This window comes from Prunus persica, chromosome G6, assembly GCF_000346465.2.
Source record: "Prunus persica cultivar Lovell chromosome G6, Prunus_persica_NCBIv2, whole genome shotgun sequence".
Classification (NCBI taxonomy): domain Eukaryota; kingdom Viridiplantae; phylum Streptophyta; class Magnoliopsida; order Rosales; family Rosaceae; genus Prunus; species Prunus persica.
In genome coordinates, this window is record NC_034014.1 from 27,092,829 (window position 1) to 27,108,109 (window position 15,281).

The 15,281-nt window shown below is 37.3% G+C and overlaps 3 protein-coding genes and 1 long non-coding RNA gene across 7 annotated transcripts; 2 read left to right on the plus strand and 2 right to left on the minus strand.

Moving 5' to 3' along the window:
* Window positions 1,609-5,518, minus strand: LOC18774738 (uncharacterized serine-rich protein C215.13). 2 transcript variants are annotated; one of them, XM_020566537.1, is made up of 6 exons: window positions 5,088-5,518; window positions 4,698-4,963; window positions 4,301-4,406; window positions 3,462-3,582; window positions 2,399-3,325; window positions 1,609-2,148 (listed from the first exon to the last, which is right to left on the minus strand). In XM_020566537.1, exons 2-6 carry the CDS (start codon window positions 4,873-4,875, stop codon window positions 1,741-1,743), a joined length of 1,740 nt encoding a protein of 579 aa, XP_020422126.1. In that variant the 5' UTR covers window positions 4,876-4,963; window positions 5,088-5,518; the 3' UTR covers window positions 1,609-1,740. The 2 variants fall into 2 exon arrangements, with proteins under 2 accessions (XP_020422126.1, XP_007208445.1); XM_007208383.2 differs by having other exon boundaries at window positions 4,698-4,968; window positions 5,088-5,466.
* Window positions 8,100-9,081, minus strand: LOC109949844. Its single transcript, XR_002272153.1, has 2 exons — window positions 8,522-9,081; window positions 8,100-8,381 (listed from the first exon to the last, which is right to left on the minus strand). It is a non-coding gene; the product is annotated as an uncharacterized LOC109949844 (long non-coding RNA).
* Window positions 9,986-12,820, plus strand: LOC18775323 (acid phosphatase 1). Of its 3 annotated transcripts, none has more exons than XM_020565084.1 (4): window positions 9,986-10,049; window positions 11,319-11,722; window positions 11,860-12,072; window positions 12,508-12,820. In XM_020565084.1, exons 2-4 carry the CDS (start codon window positions 11,337-11,339, stop codon window positions 12,683-12,685), a joined length of 777 nt encoding a protein of 258 aa, XP_020420673.1. In that variant the 5' UTR covers window positions 9,986-10,049; window positions 11,319-11,336; the 3' UTR covers window positions 12,686-12,820. The 3 variants fall into 3 exon arrangements, with proteins under 3 accessions (XP_020420673.1, XP_020420674.1, XP_007206281.2); XM_020565085.1 differs by having other exon boundaries at window positions 10,005-10,168; XM_007206219.2 differs by lacking the exon at window positions 9,986-10,049 and having other exon boundaries at window positions 10,853-11,722.
* Window positions 13,605-15,250, plus strand: LOC18773197 (V-type proton ATPase subunit E2). The gene is made up of 6 exons (XM_020567088.1): window positions 13,605-13,825; window positions 13,962-14,062; window positions 14,157-14,313; window positions 14,410-14,606; window positions 14,770-14,869; window positions 15,006-15,250. The coding sequence occupies exons 1-6, from the start codon at window positions 13,724-13,726 to the stop codon at window positions 15,042-15,044; spliced, it is 696 nt and encodes a 231-aa protein (XP_020422677.1). The 5' UTR covers window positions 13,605-13,723; the 3' UTR covers window positions 15,045-15,250.

A 15,281-nucleotide genomic window follows, 5' to 3' on the forward strand; every position in this document is an offset into this window, starting at 1 on the left:
TCTCACGTGATGGAAGAAGTTCCTTCCAAATTCTGAAGGAGCCCCGCCAATATCAAGACGGATTGTCCGTACAATAAGCCAAGCCATATTAATTTCCATTGGCCATTGCATTGTTGGGGTAAATTATAACCAATGAAATTTATAAGGAGTGAATTATACACTAAGATAAAGAAAAAGAAAAAGAGGCAAAGAGGGGAGTGATCTTTTGGTTAAAAGCAATGAAAATTTGGTCAGCGGCTTTGGCCAAAGGCCATGTGTGTCCATTACGTCTGTTTTATGCAATTGTTGGAAAGAAAAGGAAAAGATTAGACTGCGTGAAAGCATTGACTAATCAAGTGCAATTAGTACTACAAATACAATAATTAGGGTTTGGTTAAGGTGGTGGTTGGTTGTATATGATTTTATTATGCGCACCAAACATCACAAAATTATTTAATTTGGGGTAATAAGCTAACTCATAAACCCACCAACCTAAATCATACTTTGAATAAACCATTTTTAACTTCTTGTTTCAGAAAATGTCATGATCCATACAGCTGTGGGAGCCATGCATATATAAATATGAATTGAATCAATGCGATGCATGATATTTAAGTACAAATTGACAAAATGTGCTTCGAAATGGCAGAGACGTGACGATCTCAAGTTAGCTAGTTCTCCATGGCAAAACCTTCTGGAATTTTTTTTATTTCTTTCAACATATACAAGCCATGAAAAGGGAGTGGAAATCGAACGTATGACCTTGGATGCATAGGTAAATATTCTTAATCATTTGAGTTACAAGCCTTTTGCAAGTTCGAACTTCTACGAGTTTGAATTTTCATAGAAGGAGGAAATAAGAATTTTTGAGAATTCAACCACATGCATGATGCATATATAGTCGGGTCTTGAATTTTCTTTCAAGAAAACCAAAACACACACACAAAGAAAAGTCATTGGTCTAGGCTTTTATTTCCTGATGTGGTTGTATATTAATATATATATATATATATATATATATGGGTAACATCCAAAACCAGGAGTTGCTTTCATATTTACTTATAAAATGCTGAAGAAAGCAAAGAGGTCCCCTTTTTTCTTTGATGTGTTCTGTTGAGAGGTCCTCCTTGAGTGTTTGGTTCAAGCCTTTTATTTGATATGAAGTTTGTTTAATGTTGTGCCAACATGCTACATTGACTTTTGATGATCTTTAATAACTTAGTTTTGTCAAATTCAAACTAGCGGTTGCTCAAGTTGATTGAAAACAGCAAAGCAAGGATCTGATTACCGTTACAATAACAAATAAATAAATAAAAATTGAAAAGAAAAAAAAGAAAAAAGAAAAAAGAAAAAAAAAAGAATGTGGGTCGGCCTTTTCTTGTTGGGCTACTTGAATAGGCTGCTTAAACCATAATCGGATCAGATGGGTCGGTCCAGTATTCTTTTATTGTAAGAAAAATGGAGTCTTTGAAAAAGTGTGGCCCAGAAGAATCATATCATCTACAATTCTGAATTGTCAGTTTTGGGCTTCTAGGCAAACCCATAATCTGAATTGTGAGTTTTCTTGTACTTAAAAAACTTTGAGCAACCAATTTGTGCAGCTATATGCAAATATAGAAGACATCAACAAGAATAAATGCAATGATTTCACAGGCAAGTACTGGCTCTTCATTCTTCTGTTTTAAGTGATTCATCCATATTAAGAAACCATATAACTTAAAAGAAGAAGAAAGAAAAAAATTACACACGCTTACTCGGGTGTTATAAGAGCCCGAAAGGTTCAGGCAGATGCTCAAATCCATTATCAAAGATGGGTCCTTGATCAAGTTTATCATCCAAACTGTGCAGCCAGTTTGTGCTCTTCAAGTCTTCTTTGAGCAATATCGCATCGTACCGAGAGCTTTCGTAGACGTCCGCTTCACTCAGCTTTGCAGAGTATCTTCCACTGTCTGCTTCACTTCCATTATCCACAGGCCGGTTCATAATGTTTCCATTCTCTGAAATGACTCCATTACTGCCCGTTTGCAGGCTTCCGTTCGTGCGGGCAGATGCTGGCACACTCAAGCCGCGAACTGACTGGGGTTTGGGAGTGGATGATGATCGGATGCTCTGAGGGAAGAGGGTGCTGCCTGAAAGTTGGCGACCATTCCCTGTTCCATTTCTTATATCCTACATCAGATAGTAGATCAATTAAAGTTTCTGCGAAATAAAATTATTGAATCTCTTGCTGTTGAATTGGAAGTAACAGACTAGACAAATTACTCTTCTAGTGTGAATATAATATGATGCTGGTCAGAGAAAGACAATGCTAAGAATAATTTTAAGTTGGTGACTTTTAAAAATTCATCGAGTTAAATGATCCATGTTTTTCACAACCTCACAGTTCATTCATATGATTTCAAGGAAAGGGTATATATACCATATGTCGGATAGCCATATCGAGAGATTTCTTCGAGATGTTCCTCCCAAACCCAGTGCTCTCTGTAGCTGTCGTTGTGGAAGTCTTCACAGGCTTCCTCATGCCCAGATCAGGGATAAGTGTAGCCTTCCGAGGCTCAGGAACATCAGGAAGGTGTCCAGTGGGATGTACACGGCCCCTTCCAGGGGGCTCTGTCAGTCTTCCCCTTGAGGCAATGGGTGATGACTGTCTTCTTGGCACAACCACGGCAGCGGGGGGTTCTGGCTTCCCCTTCATTGAGACAACAGCACCAGGACGGGACCTTCCAGCAGAAATTGGCCTGTCTGGTAAAGTTGTTCTAAGGTTTGGCGGTGTGTCAAGAGGAAAATCAGGTGGAACAACTGGCTGTGGTGGGGGGCGGATACGTGGACTAGGGGAGCTTGGTCTGGATGAGGGTGCTGAACTGCGCCCATTAGACAGAACACGACCAGCTGAAGGTGAGGGACTTGATGCTGGAGACAAGGAAGGCAATGAACTCCGACGTGTGGGAGTAGATGGACGAGAGTTTGGTCGAGAAGCATGTGAATTCAAGTTTGCAGGAATTTGTGGCCTGGTACTACTAGGAGTTGAGGGCCTTGAGCTTTGCACTGATCGAGGTTTCTCTATGGAAGAGCTGGTTGAAGTTGTACGGGGTCTAGAAGGAGTTGTGGATCGTGACAGCGATGGACGAGAGGTTGGAGTGGAAGGCCTTGCTGTAGATGGAGAGCGGGTAATAGGGGAGGATGGTCTAGTGTAAGATGAGACTGAAGCTGAGCTCGTGTTAAGGATATTGGAGTTTCTGTTTGAGGAATAGTTGTTATATAGTGATGCAGAAGTTGAAGAGCGAGTCACTGAACTGCTTCTAGCAGGTCTTGATGGATGGTTACTCTCAGATTGTGAAACTGAAAGCTGAAACAAAAATTGAAATTAAGAAAACAATGAAGCATACTTTCTGAAAAGTTTCTTTGCAAATCTGGAGGAGGCTATCTAATTTCTAAACCGAAATTCATACTGAACGTGATAAATTCAACTGGGAAAGACATACCCTTGAAGGCTTAGATGCAGAACCTGATCTGCTTAAACTGTTTCGTGGAGCAGCTAAGGTTGGTTGAGATTCACTTCCATCTGATGAAGGAAAAAGTGGAGTTTCAGGAGGAGTGAGAAGCCTGATGACAAAGAAAGGTGATAAAAATCAGACAGAAGTAATTTCACGTAATCTTACTAATCTAATTTCATGAAGTAATAATGTAACCATTCAAACAAACAATAACCCTAAAGATGAACTATTCAATCTAACAATTCAAGCATGAACCATTTACGCAATACCTTGTTGACTTTGAGTTTAGGCTCATACAAACCCATTTGTTAACTTTAAGTTTACACTAAGCAGAGGAACTTTTCATGCAACCTGTTTGTCAAAACAAGAGGATGTTGGTGTAGTCTGTCTCAAAGTCAAATACTTCAGGAGACTCAAAAAAAAAAAAAAAAAAAAAACAGACACTGATTCTCTGATGGACTTAGCTTCAGGAAAACTCTAATTCTGAAGTTGCAAGATGGACATAAAATTCCACAAGATTTGATTAACTTAATGTTTGATTGTAGAGTGATGCTTTCTTTGCCTTGTCCTAATCAAAACAGGCACATTCAGATATGATCTCTGTCTTTGGTGTTAATTAAGAGTCACCAAAAGAACATCTCACTTGCTGATTCTATATCAGCAAATCAAAGCAAGGAATTATTCTGAATCCAACATGAAAATTACCACAAAATGAAAAGGGATTTAAAGTAAAATTAATTAAAATCATCCCATGCATAATCAAATCTCACAAAAATGTTTTCTGGGTCATGATCCAGTGGAAGAAATGAATATGAAACATATTTTACCAGTCATAATCGTGCTTTCCACCCTCCGCAGATGACAGCAGATCATCAATGCCAGTCCTTCCCACTTTGGCCGATCCAATTGAAAGCCTCCCCAATTTCACCGAAACTATATCACACAATCAAATCAGTGTAAAATTGTAATTAGATTAATCATAAAATAACAAATCCACTGAATTATCATAAACAAATCTTCCGTTTAAACAATCAAACGGCGCCGTTTGGCGGTTAGTCGTAAACAAAATCGAGCATCTAAATCCTCTGGGACAAGATGCCGACAAATCTCGTTGACTCATTCTCAGCTCAGGCCCGTTATTATTCAATCAAATGACCGAACTCACCAGCAAACACGACAAATCTCAAGGACATTTCTGTCCGTGAAAAAGAGAGAGAAATGTACCATCGGAAGATTCATCGGAGGAAGTTACAGAGAGCGTCCGGCGATTCTTCGAGAAGAGATCCAAGCTGCCTTCGTCGGATTCTTTAGCCAAATTCAAGCTCAGACCTCGCCGGTGCTGCGACCCGAACGGAATATTCCTCCCTCCGACCAGAGATTCCCTAGCATTCCTGTTCATCATCGTCCCAAAATTCCTCTGTGCCTAGACTAGCGCCCGAATGCGAGAGGCACCATCTCCCTCTGTTTCTTCAGCAAAGTGAACGAATTGTCTGCACTGACAGAGTGAGAGAGAGTGAGATCTAATGCTGCGGAGAGAGAGTGTAGTAGATGCAAAGGGAGACAGTAAGTCATCGAGAGCTTCTCTTTCTTCCTTGATGTTATATTTTTTTTCACCTTTACGTCATGTGTGAGAGAAAGATGCGAGCTTTTAGATCTGTTGTGGTGCAACTGCAATGGCGCAGTTAAAGATCCGAGCTTTCCTCTATTTTTTTTAATTATATTTGTTTATGGAAATGGAAGCAGAGGCCAGAGAGACATTGGGTCATTTGGGGTCTTGGGTAATGGGTTGCTTGCTTCTTCTTCTTCTCCTCTACTTCTTTTTTGTGTTTATTTTACTCAAGAAGAGGAGGTGGTGTGGCCAATGGGTGCTCATTCCATTCATGGTGGTGTGTCAGGGACTGATGAACAAATTACAAGCAGAAGGCCACTTTTCACATTTGGTGTAGGGCCCTATCAATGTTCAGGCATGTGAGTGGACCAAAAGCCATAAAACAAAACAACTATAAACCTCATATGGCATTCACAACACACCAAACAACTAGAAACTAATGCACATGACATGATTTTACTTTGCATTGGACATCATCTCATTCTTCAAGTCATGGTTTTTTTGTGGCAAAACCCACCCTTTTTGCTAATCTTTATGTTAAATTGTTAATGTGTTTTGCCTTTACCCATAATTGTTTGTGCCTTCAGTTATGAGATACCTTTTTGAAGGACTTTGAGAATTGGTTTATCTAATTAGAAGCTATGGTGGTTAAGATTAAAGATGCAGTGATATGGTCCTACAAGTTATATCATATCACATTATTGGACCTACCTCAAGAGACTTTGTTGGTAATTGCATATCCTTCAAGGAAGATCAAGAGTTAAACCCCCAACCTACCAAAAGATCTGGAGGGGAAATGACTTGGATTAGACAATTAAGTCCATTATATTTATTATTTGAGTAGGTAGTTGCTATCTTTCTATAGCCATTATTATCATCATAACCAACAATTTCCTTTTTTCAATTTTTTTTTCTTCCATTTTGGTGTTTTGTAAACAATTTTTAAACAAGGAGATGGAATCTCCACATTTGTTAACTTTGAAATTAGGTTTTTCATTTGGAAGTATATGATATATATATATATAAAATAAAATAAAAACTCTTAGAAGAGTTCGTCACCTATATATGCATAAGCAATTATTTTATTGTGAATATCATATACATCAACGATTAACAATTATCTATGAAAGTTAACTTAATTATCTCGTCTACAAAGAATATGTATTCTTAACTTATCTTCTCCTCGAAAACAAAATGACAATCATCTTACAATGTTAACGTAACCACCTTCTCTAAATTCTTGTTTTTTAAGAAAAACTTAACTATCTCGTTTACAAAGAACATGTACTCTGAAAAAAACAACACATGCTTTTTACAATTAGTGTTAACATTGACATTACCAATGTAGCAAAGAAAAGGAAAACAAGTAGTTAATTGATCACTTATTTATGAAGTTTTGATGACCATTTAACAAACGTTTGTCCACTTTGAGTCACAAAGTCCTCCATTATTCACATGCGTTTTCAATGCACTTTCTAGAGTTTGTTCAATTTTGACTCATAAAAGGGTACACTCCAACGTTTAGTCCATGCATATGATATTCATGTTTCATGCAACTTGGTGTTTACTGAGGAGAGGGTGCCAAAACAACTCAAATCAAATTTACTAAGGGACGTGAAATTTAAAATAGCCATTTCATCTTTGCTAATTGCTTCATATCAATGAAATTTTTTCGGAAGAGTACCTTCTAATCATTCCATAGATGCCAGAGCCCAGAACAGAGACGTGACACCCCCTTATTTTATTTTATTTATTTATTATAAATTCTTATTAGAAAAGACGTGACACAATATTTTTTAGGATATGCCTATCAAATATCATATAAAGCCTCAAACGGTCACGAGTGAACCATTGGCCTATCAAATCATCATATTAAGCCCAGCAAGATTAGCCATGTGATGTTTGCTCATGTAGAGACATTCGAAAAGTAATCTGACAAAACCAACCGCACGACATAAGTAGAGAGCCGATATACTTGACTTTGAAGGCTTGCAACGCAATGATCGTTTTGGAATTGTACTTGGTTAGGAGTAGAGTATAAATTGTAATGTTAAGTTGTTTGAACATGTTATGTAATCAAACTACATATCTTAGGTTTTAGTATCGCTTTGCATAATTGTATATTATTTGAACATGTTATGTGATCAAACTATATATAGCGCTTAATTTTTAATATCAATACGTGACACGGTAAAAACATACATAAAATGTGAGTAAATTTCTGTAATAATAGGTGAACTTTTCTTCGGTCGACTACTAGTCTTGCACTGCTACGTGGTCCATGTGCGACCTATTAGTTAACTGCATGGCTCAGAGTAGCACAATGCTGAAAAAAAGACAAGCGATTATGTGTAGTGACGGATCCAGGATTGTTACTCAATTTTCTTTTTAAGATGAAACAATGCAAAAAATAAAAAATAAAAAACACACAAAACTTATTCTAATTAACAAAAACATCATTCGATAAATCAAGCTCATATATGTATTATGTAAACTAAAAATTTCATCAAAATAATAACACCAACCCAAAATAACCCAAATAATAAAATACCTTGAATATTACCCAAAAAAAAAAAATTTGGAGCACAATGAGTGCTGAACCATTGACCTTACGGTCCTTTTCAATTCAAAGACCCCTATGATAAATGACATATTTATGCTATTGATGTATACTTTTAGTATTTATAGGTTTGCCCAACATAATTAAAAAAATATTTTAAAAACCCTAACAAATATCTTCCCTTTTTTAAATTTGTGTCGGCACTTCTTTCTTCTCCTTCTCAAATCTCTCTCTCTCTCTCTCTCTCTCTCTCTCTCTCTCTCTCTTCTTCCTCCCTATTTCTTCTCTCTAGCAGCTTGCATAAGCTCACACCGAACCTAAAAACCCAACTAAAAACTCAAGAACACAATACCCATAAGCCCACATCACCACCTCCAGCTTCCAGGGCCGGCCCTAACTTTTGGGTGGCCCTAGGTGATAAAGTAAATGAGGCCCATTCTCCTAGTATACAAGAAAAAACAACAAATAAAATGATATTATATAGAGCGTAGGGCGTGAATAAAAAAGGTAGCATGCATTACAATATGACATATCTCCGTAAAAAAAACATTACCGTTAGATATTTAATATCATGAAGGAAATTACAAATTTACAAACCAACAATCCAGCAACCAATAACGGGAACATGTCAAGATACAATAAAACTAAGTCTTTGTTCAAAATACTAAACCCTTTCCCTTAAGATTGGTTTCTGGCTTCAGGCTTCATCACATGAGTTTAGCAAAATCCTCTTTATGGTCTACAGAAAGAATCACACAACATAAGAAAAGAACAAATGGTAGCACTCTGTATCTCTCTGTGTTTTGTTCCTATTGGAAATTGAAACAATAGTTTGCTGGGCAGGAACAAATATAAAAAACAAATTATAAATCTGATTACCTTTTCAATTTCTCATTCTCCTCCTCTCTTGGGCACCATCAATCTCAAAGACAATTTGTGAGCTTTTTAGTGTGAGATTAATTCTTAGGGTTATAATATGATATGAGAAAAGAGGGATAAGAGAAACTGAAAATAATGGAAATGGATTGAAAGGAGATGGGAAAAACAGAGAAAAATATAGTGGTGGATTATTAAGAAATTGGTGGATTAAATAGAATTCCATGGAGAAAGAACTAAGAGAGGGGCTGTTGCTAGCTTCTTAGGAAACGAAGAGGTTCTGGATGGGAAGAGGAATAGCCTTCCTCGTTTAATTACAACACTGGCTTTTTTTTAAAAAAAAAAAAAATTCTAAAGTTGGACAATATGTATATAATATATAAAAAAATTTGGGGCCCCCTTAATTGGAGGCCCATGGCCAAGGCCCTTCTCGCCTACCCCCAAGGCCGGCCTTGCCGGCTTCCACACCATCCCTACCAGAAGAGGCTCTATTTTTCCAGTATCGAAATCCAATCATAGTGTCCTTAACAGAGATATTGTGCCGCCTTAATTATAGTCTCATTTGCTCAAATCATAATGTGTCACCCAAGACAAATATAGGAATATTATCCAACCTAATTACATAATTAGACTAAATTGAGAATTCTATATTGAGGACTTTATTTATGGCCCTTAAATGATGCCCTATCTCTTAACCGTTGAATCAAACTAGTTAGCCGTTTGATCAAATTGGTTAGTTACATCCAACGGTTATGAGATATGACCTCATGTAAGGGTCTTAGATAAGGCCCTCACTATAAAATGACTACTACATTGTATAAATCTATCTCTCATTTCTCACTCATCTCAAACACTATTGTAGGAGAGAATCAAACACAAGACTTTAAATGCATGAATAAATTTTTTAATCAATTTGAGCTAAAATTTATATCGGTTACGTGTGCTAGCTCTACATATCCAATAGAAATTCATTAAGTAATGGTACACTAATGCTTTGAAATCTGCTTACAACATGCGTTACGTTATGTTCCACAAAATATGTACCTTGGTCTTAAAAGAAAAAAGAAAAGAAAAAGAAATATATATGAATAAAAGTCTTTGTTCTGTACGTATGTGCTTATTCTTCTCTATTGGATTGCACACACAGAGTGTGGTTGGTCGGTGCATTGTGGAAGTGGTATATATACGTACTCAATTACCAATTGAGACTGTCTCTTACAAATTTGGTCATTGTGGGCTATGACTATATTCCCACTTTAGGGTTTAGCCTTCCCCACAAACCTCGACGGTTCATCCATGTTCATTAGAATATAGGACCTTAATTTAGGTGGTGCTCCACTAGGGCCCTCCTTACACGTGTCAATAATCCTGATGACAATCCACCATATCTCACAGTTGTTCATGGTTTGTGACACCAACCCACTCAACATTTTTTCTACTTAAGGGTCTATGCAAATGCTTTCATTCATTGTATGTCTAAATCCATCTTCATCATTCTCGATGTCATTTCTCACCTTCAAACACCTACTTGGTAGTAGTTTGTAGGCTTCTCTAAACGTTACCCATTGCTTCAATTCCATCAAGCAAAATTGCAATTCTTTACAACATTGAGATTGTTTTTGTTATACATAACTATGGTACTAATTTCAGGTTAGAATCACATGAAATGCATATTTGCCCATTTTTTGTGGCATGCATCTTTCTCATTCTTAGTGTTAGTGCATGTGGTCGTCTTTCTCCAACTTCTATGAAGATATGAGATTTTACTGAATGATCTACTTTCATTTAATTGTCAGTCGTTGATGTGTGTGAGTGTTATCCTATATACATAGCATTGTGACATATTCGTTAATACATTGGTCCTCCTTGACATTCATCTTGCATTTTTAAAAGTAATTGAATGTGGAATAGATAACAATTCTACATCTACAAGTCAATCATAAAATCTATATGTAAATTCGAACCATCCCACAAAGTTGTTGACAATTGATTGTGGGGGGGTTGCATTGCGTAGTCCTGCATACGTATATGATGCTTCAAGTGCCTGACACAACAAGTTGTCCACCGACGACCCAAGTCAATTTTCTTTTCAACATAATAATTCTGGCAAGAAATTTCAATTCCATTCATAATGAGAAGGGTGAAAAAGTTCCTTCCTTTGAAATCACAACAGCAGATATCTAAAAGTCATATATTATTTTTGTGCTGAATAAGTTCCCACCATCTTTTTATTCCAAGATTTGTTTAAATAATAATTTTTTACTCCCCCCATTAAGTATAACTTCTCTTCAAACCTTAAGTCTATCCTGTTTTTGGTGATTCGATCAAAACTTTTATTCCCATCTTCCTTATCAATGTGGCCATGGATATATTCCTTCAAATTTTATTTATTTATTTAAATTGCTTGGGTTTTTCACTTGGAAATTGCCTAGCAGTTCAGCCGTAGAACTTACATTATATATAGAGTCTTCGGTCATCGTCAAGTTCATGTGCAATTACTTCACAACTCACAAGTATTTAAGTTGTATTCAACAAGTAGAAACAAAAAATTGGTTCAGTTGAGCCCCTTATAAAAGCCTCTTCTTACTTGTGCCATTTTCCCACAAAAATTCCATCAACTCTTAGCTAGCCTCTTTTCAAGCTTTATTTTTTGGTTAATTAATTTCTCCAAACCCATTATTTTGGATTTGAACACTTTCTTTATTGTTCCCTCCGTCTACCACACGCCATTCGTTGCCTCAGTCTTTGTTTATAAAAAAAGGTTTAATCTCGTGATTATTTTGCCTAATTCCTCTTGTAGATAAAGGTAACTGCACATATGAATATTAGAGCAATGGTGCAACGGACCCAGGAGGTGTTTGTACTTGTGTATCTGACCTTATTCTCCAAGGCAACTGGTTTCAAGCCCTACCCTAAGCCAAGCCTGCCACAAGTTGAGGGTGCTGCGTTTTGTTTGAGTTGGAGACTGGCTGTGGAGGCCGACAATGTGCGTGCATGGCGCACGGTGCCAACTCAGTGCCTTGGCTACATTGAAACCTACATGATCGGAGGGCAGTACGACCGGGACGTCGATTTCCTCGTTGGCCAGATTCTGAGTTATGTGAATGGCATAGCTCTTTCCGGTGATGGCATGGACGCTTGGATTTTGGACGTGGATGACACTTGCATCTCCAATGTCTTCTACTACAAGAGCAAGAGATACGGGTAATATAACTAAGATAATATTCTCTTGTCATACTTATGTTGCGAGATTGATACTTATATTATTAGATTACGCGTTTAAATAAGAATCATCTTATATTTACTTAATTGATTTTGGGCACTTGGTGATATATATGTAGGTGTGATCCCTATGACCCATCTGGGTTCAAGGCATGGGCAATGACTGGAGGCTGTCCGGCAATTCCTGGTATGCTAGGACTGTTTAGCAAGCTGGTGAGTAGTGGGTTTAAGGTGTTCATGGTCACAGGAAGAGATGAAGAAACCCTTGGACAAGTCACTACCGAAAACCTGCATAATCAGGGATTTGTGGGTTATGAACGGCTGATTTTGAGGTAAGAATTAACATGTGTATATGATGGTTGATGCGTCTGCTCATTGGCCAATATCGAATTTGGTTTAATGATTATGCCAAATTTAGTCTAATGATTGGAATTATCCAAGTCAATCAACATCCAAGAAAGTTCTACTTTTTGAGGTGGAAAACCCACCAATTAATCTTGGCCTATTGAAATCCCCATTGCTTATATTAAGTTATCCAATGCGTGTCAATAACTATTTGATTTAGTGGTATTTCTAGTTTCTACGTAACAATATCTCAAATTCAAATTTTATGGGCGACAACTAATTATCAAAGAAAAAGTCTTATGAATGTCAACACCTACCAATCTTGACTTGGTTTAATTTTCTTATCAAGAAGATAAAAAAATCGTGATTATATATTATTGTGCATGGACCTACTTTAGTTAGGCGTGTGTGTGGGTTTTCAGGACTGCCGCTTACAAAGGGCAAGGTGCAGTTGCGTACAAATCAAGCATTCGAAAGCAATTGGCAGCAGAAGGTTACAAGATTTGGGGAAATGTAGGAGACCAGTGGAGTGATCTACAGGGAGATTTTGTGGGGAACCGCACCTTTAAGCTTCCAAACCCCATGTATTTTGTTCCTTGATTTACAAAACATCCAAGTTATCAGAATTGTATCATAAATATTTGCATGCCTCTGGAGTTAATCAGTGGAGGCCTTGTTACTTTTACATGATCAACAATTACAAATAAAATCATTGTTTAGTTGAGAGATTCCAAATCCCATGCATTTTGTTCCTTAATCACACTCTTAAAATTATCATAATTATATATTGGTGTAAAAAATATTGGTCTAAAAAATAGGTCAAGTTTCTGGGAAGGTGCAGGAGCTCACCTTTTTGGACTTGTTTCCTAATTTTGGAAAATACCAAGTCAGTCATGAGGAGAAATTTTGGATTTTCCTTGTTCAACTCACCTGGCAGAGGTCATGAGTGTGTCTGATTTCATGAAGAGTTTTAGTCTTCAAAGTGCGAACTTGAACGCTGGGAACCATGACCTCTCCCGGGTGAGTTGTTTTCCCTTCAATTTCTCCTATGAATTGGTTTTGCGGAGGGAAACTTGCCCATTTTTTCTTTTCTGGAATTTCACCAATTCACAAGGTGAGAAATGGAGGCACCGAAAAAAGGGAAAGGGCAGGAGTGGATTTATTAGGGTGGAGAGACGAAACTGCCCTTTGAACAGTGACAATTTGACGGATTATTGGATGACAAAAAGTTGATTTAGACGGTAGGGGGGAATTGGCTATAAAAAAAAGTTGAGGGTGCAAATTGAAAGTAACGTACAAATTCAGAGGATAAATCGCCAGTTAACTTTTGAAAATAATAATAATTTATTCGTCAAAAACATTTAATATAATTTTTTTATTATAAAAAAAACTTAGAGAAGATTCAGGAAATGAGGAACTTTGGAAGCATTCAACGTACAAAAAGTTCGGACGAAATTTCGCACTAAAACAACAGACACACATAGGTCATGTGTCTCATTCAAGTTCTTGTTCAAAGAGTATTATTATGTTCTTTTGGCTTTCAACATTTTTTTTTTTCTTTGAGTCTAAGAACATGCACTTTAGGCACATATTCAATCTCTAATTTATCAGAGAAACGGAACAAATATTCTTGACAAGATGAACGATGCAGATGTCTCGAAGCAGATTCAGCAGATGGTCAGATTCATCCGGCAAGAGGCCGAAGAGAAAGCCAATGAGATATCTGTCTCTGCTGAGGAGGTCCTCCCTCCTCCCTCCCCGCCAATTTTAATTTGCATGCATCATGCATGGCAAGCAATTCGAACATTGGCATTGCTTTAACCTTTTATATTAATTAATCATGGAGTTTTTTTGTATTGATTTAATATGTTGACAGGAATTTAACATTGAGAAGCTGCAAATATTTGAAGCTGACAAGAAAAAGATCAAGCAAGAGTATGACCGCAAGGCAAAGCAGGTGGATGTGCGCAAGAAGATGTGAGTTCTATTAGAATTTAGATCCTCCTCCTCACAAAAAAAATTAATCTGAAAATTAATGACTAATTGAGGATTTAATTTTGGGTGTGCATAGCGAATACTCGATGCAGCTGAATGCATCTCGTATAAAAGTTCTTCAAGCACAGGATGACATTGTAAACTCCATGAAAGAAGCTGCTGGCAAGGATCTTCTGCGTGTTTCGGACGACAACAAGGCATACAAGAAGCTCATCAAAGACTTGATTGTTCTGGTACTTTATAGTTTATATTTAACCATCCTACATGCATGTTTTAATCAATTAATATAATGTATTTGACAAAAGTAGTGTTGAATTATTCATGTGTAGAGTTTGATGAGGCTCAAGGAGCCAGCAGTCTTGCTACGGTGCAGAGAGGTTGACAAGAAAGTTGTTGAGTCTGTGTTGGAGGAAGCAAAGAAAGCTTATGCTGATAAAGCCAGTGCTTCCGTCCCCAAAGTCACCATCGATGATCGTGTGTTCCTCCCACCTCCTCCGAAAGGTGGCGACTCTCATGAGCCCTTTTGGTAAATCTTTTCTGTTCATCAACTCTGTTTTATTCTTACATCAATCTGTGCACAGCACATACATATATGTGCATTGTGTAACTTATAGGACATTTTGGTCAGCGTGCCTTAAGCTGCTTGTCACCAGTTTCATTTGTTTTTTGTTGGTTTGATTGTTTGAAAGTTCTGGTGGAGTGGTGTTGGCCTCCCAAGATGGAAAGATAGTGTGTGAAAACACCCTTGACGCACGATTGGACGTTGTGTTCAGACAGAAGCTACCTGAGGTTGGTATTCATGGATCAACTCCATTTGGACATTCATTCAGCAAAACAGAATTGAAAAGAAAAAAGAAACTATGAATACAAAGCTTTACTATGCATGATTAGTTCACCTGTTTTCTTCTTTGTTTCTTCTCTGCAGATTCGGAAGCGCCTTTTAGGACAAACCAGTGCATCATGAATTCTCTCTACTTGTAGCTGGAGAAGTACTAGAGCAGGGGCCTTGACTGAGTTTCTTGGACAGTACTTGTTCTTATTTGGTTTGGCAGTTTACTTCTGAGATTATGAAATTTGCTTCCAAAACAATAACAGCATAGTTTTAGCTGCCTCTGAAATTATTGTTATTAGGGGCAAGCTAATTCATAATATGTCCCATTATTGAGCTAATTTTTGCTTCACTTTAGTCTTTTGCTTATAA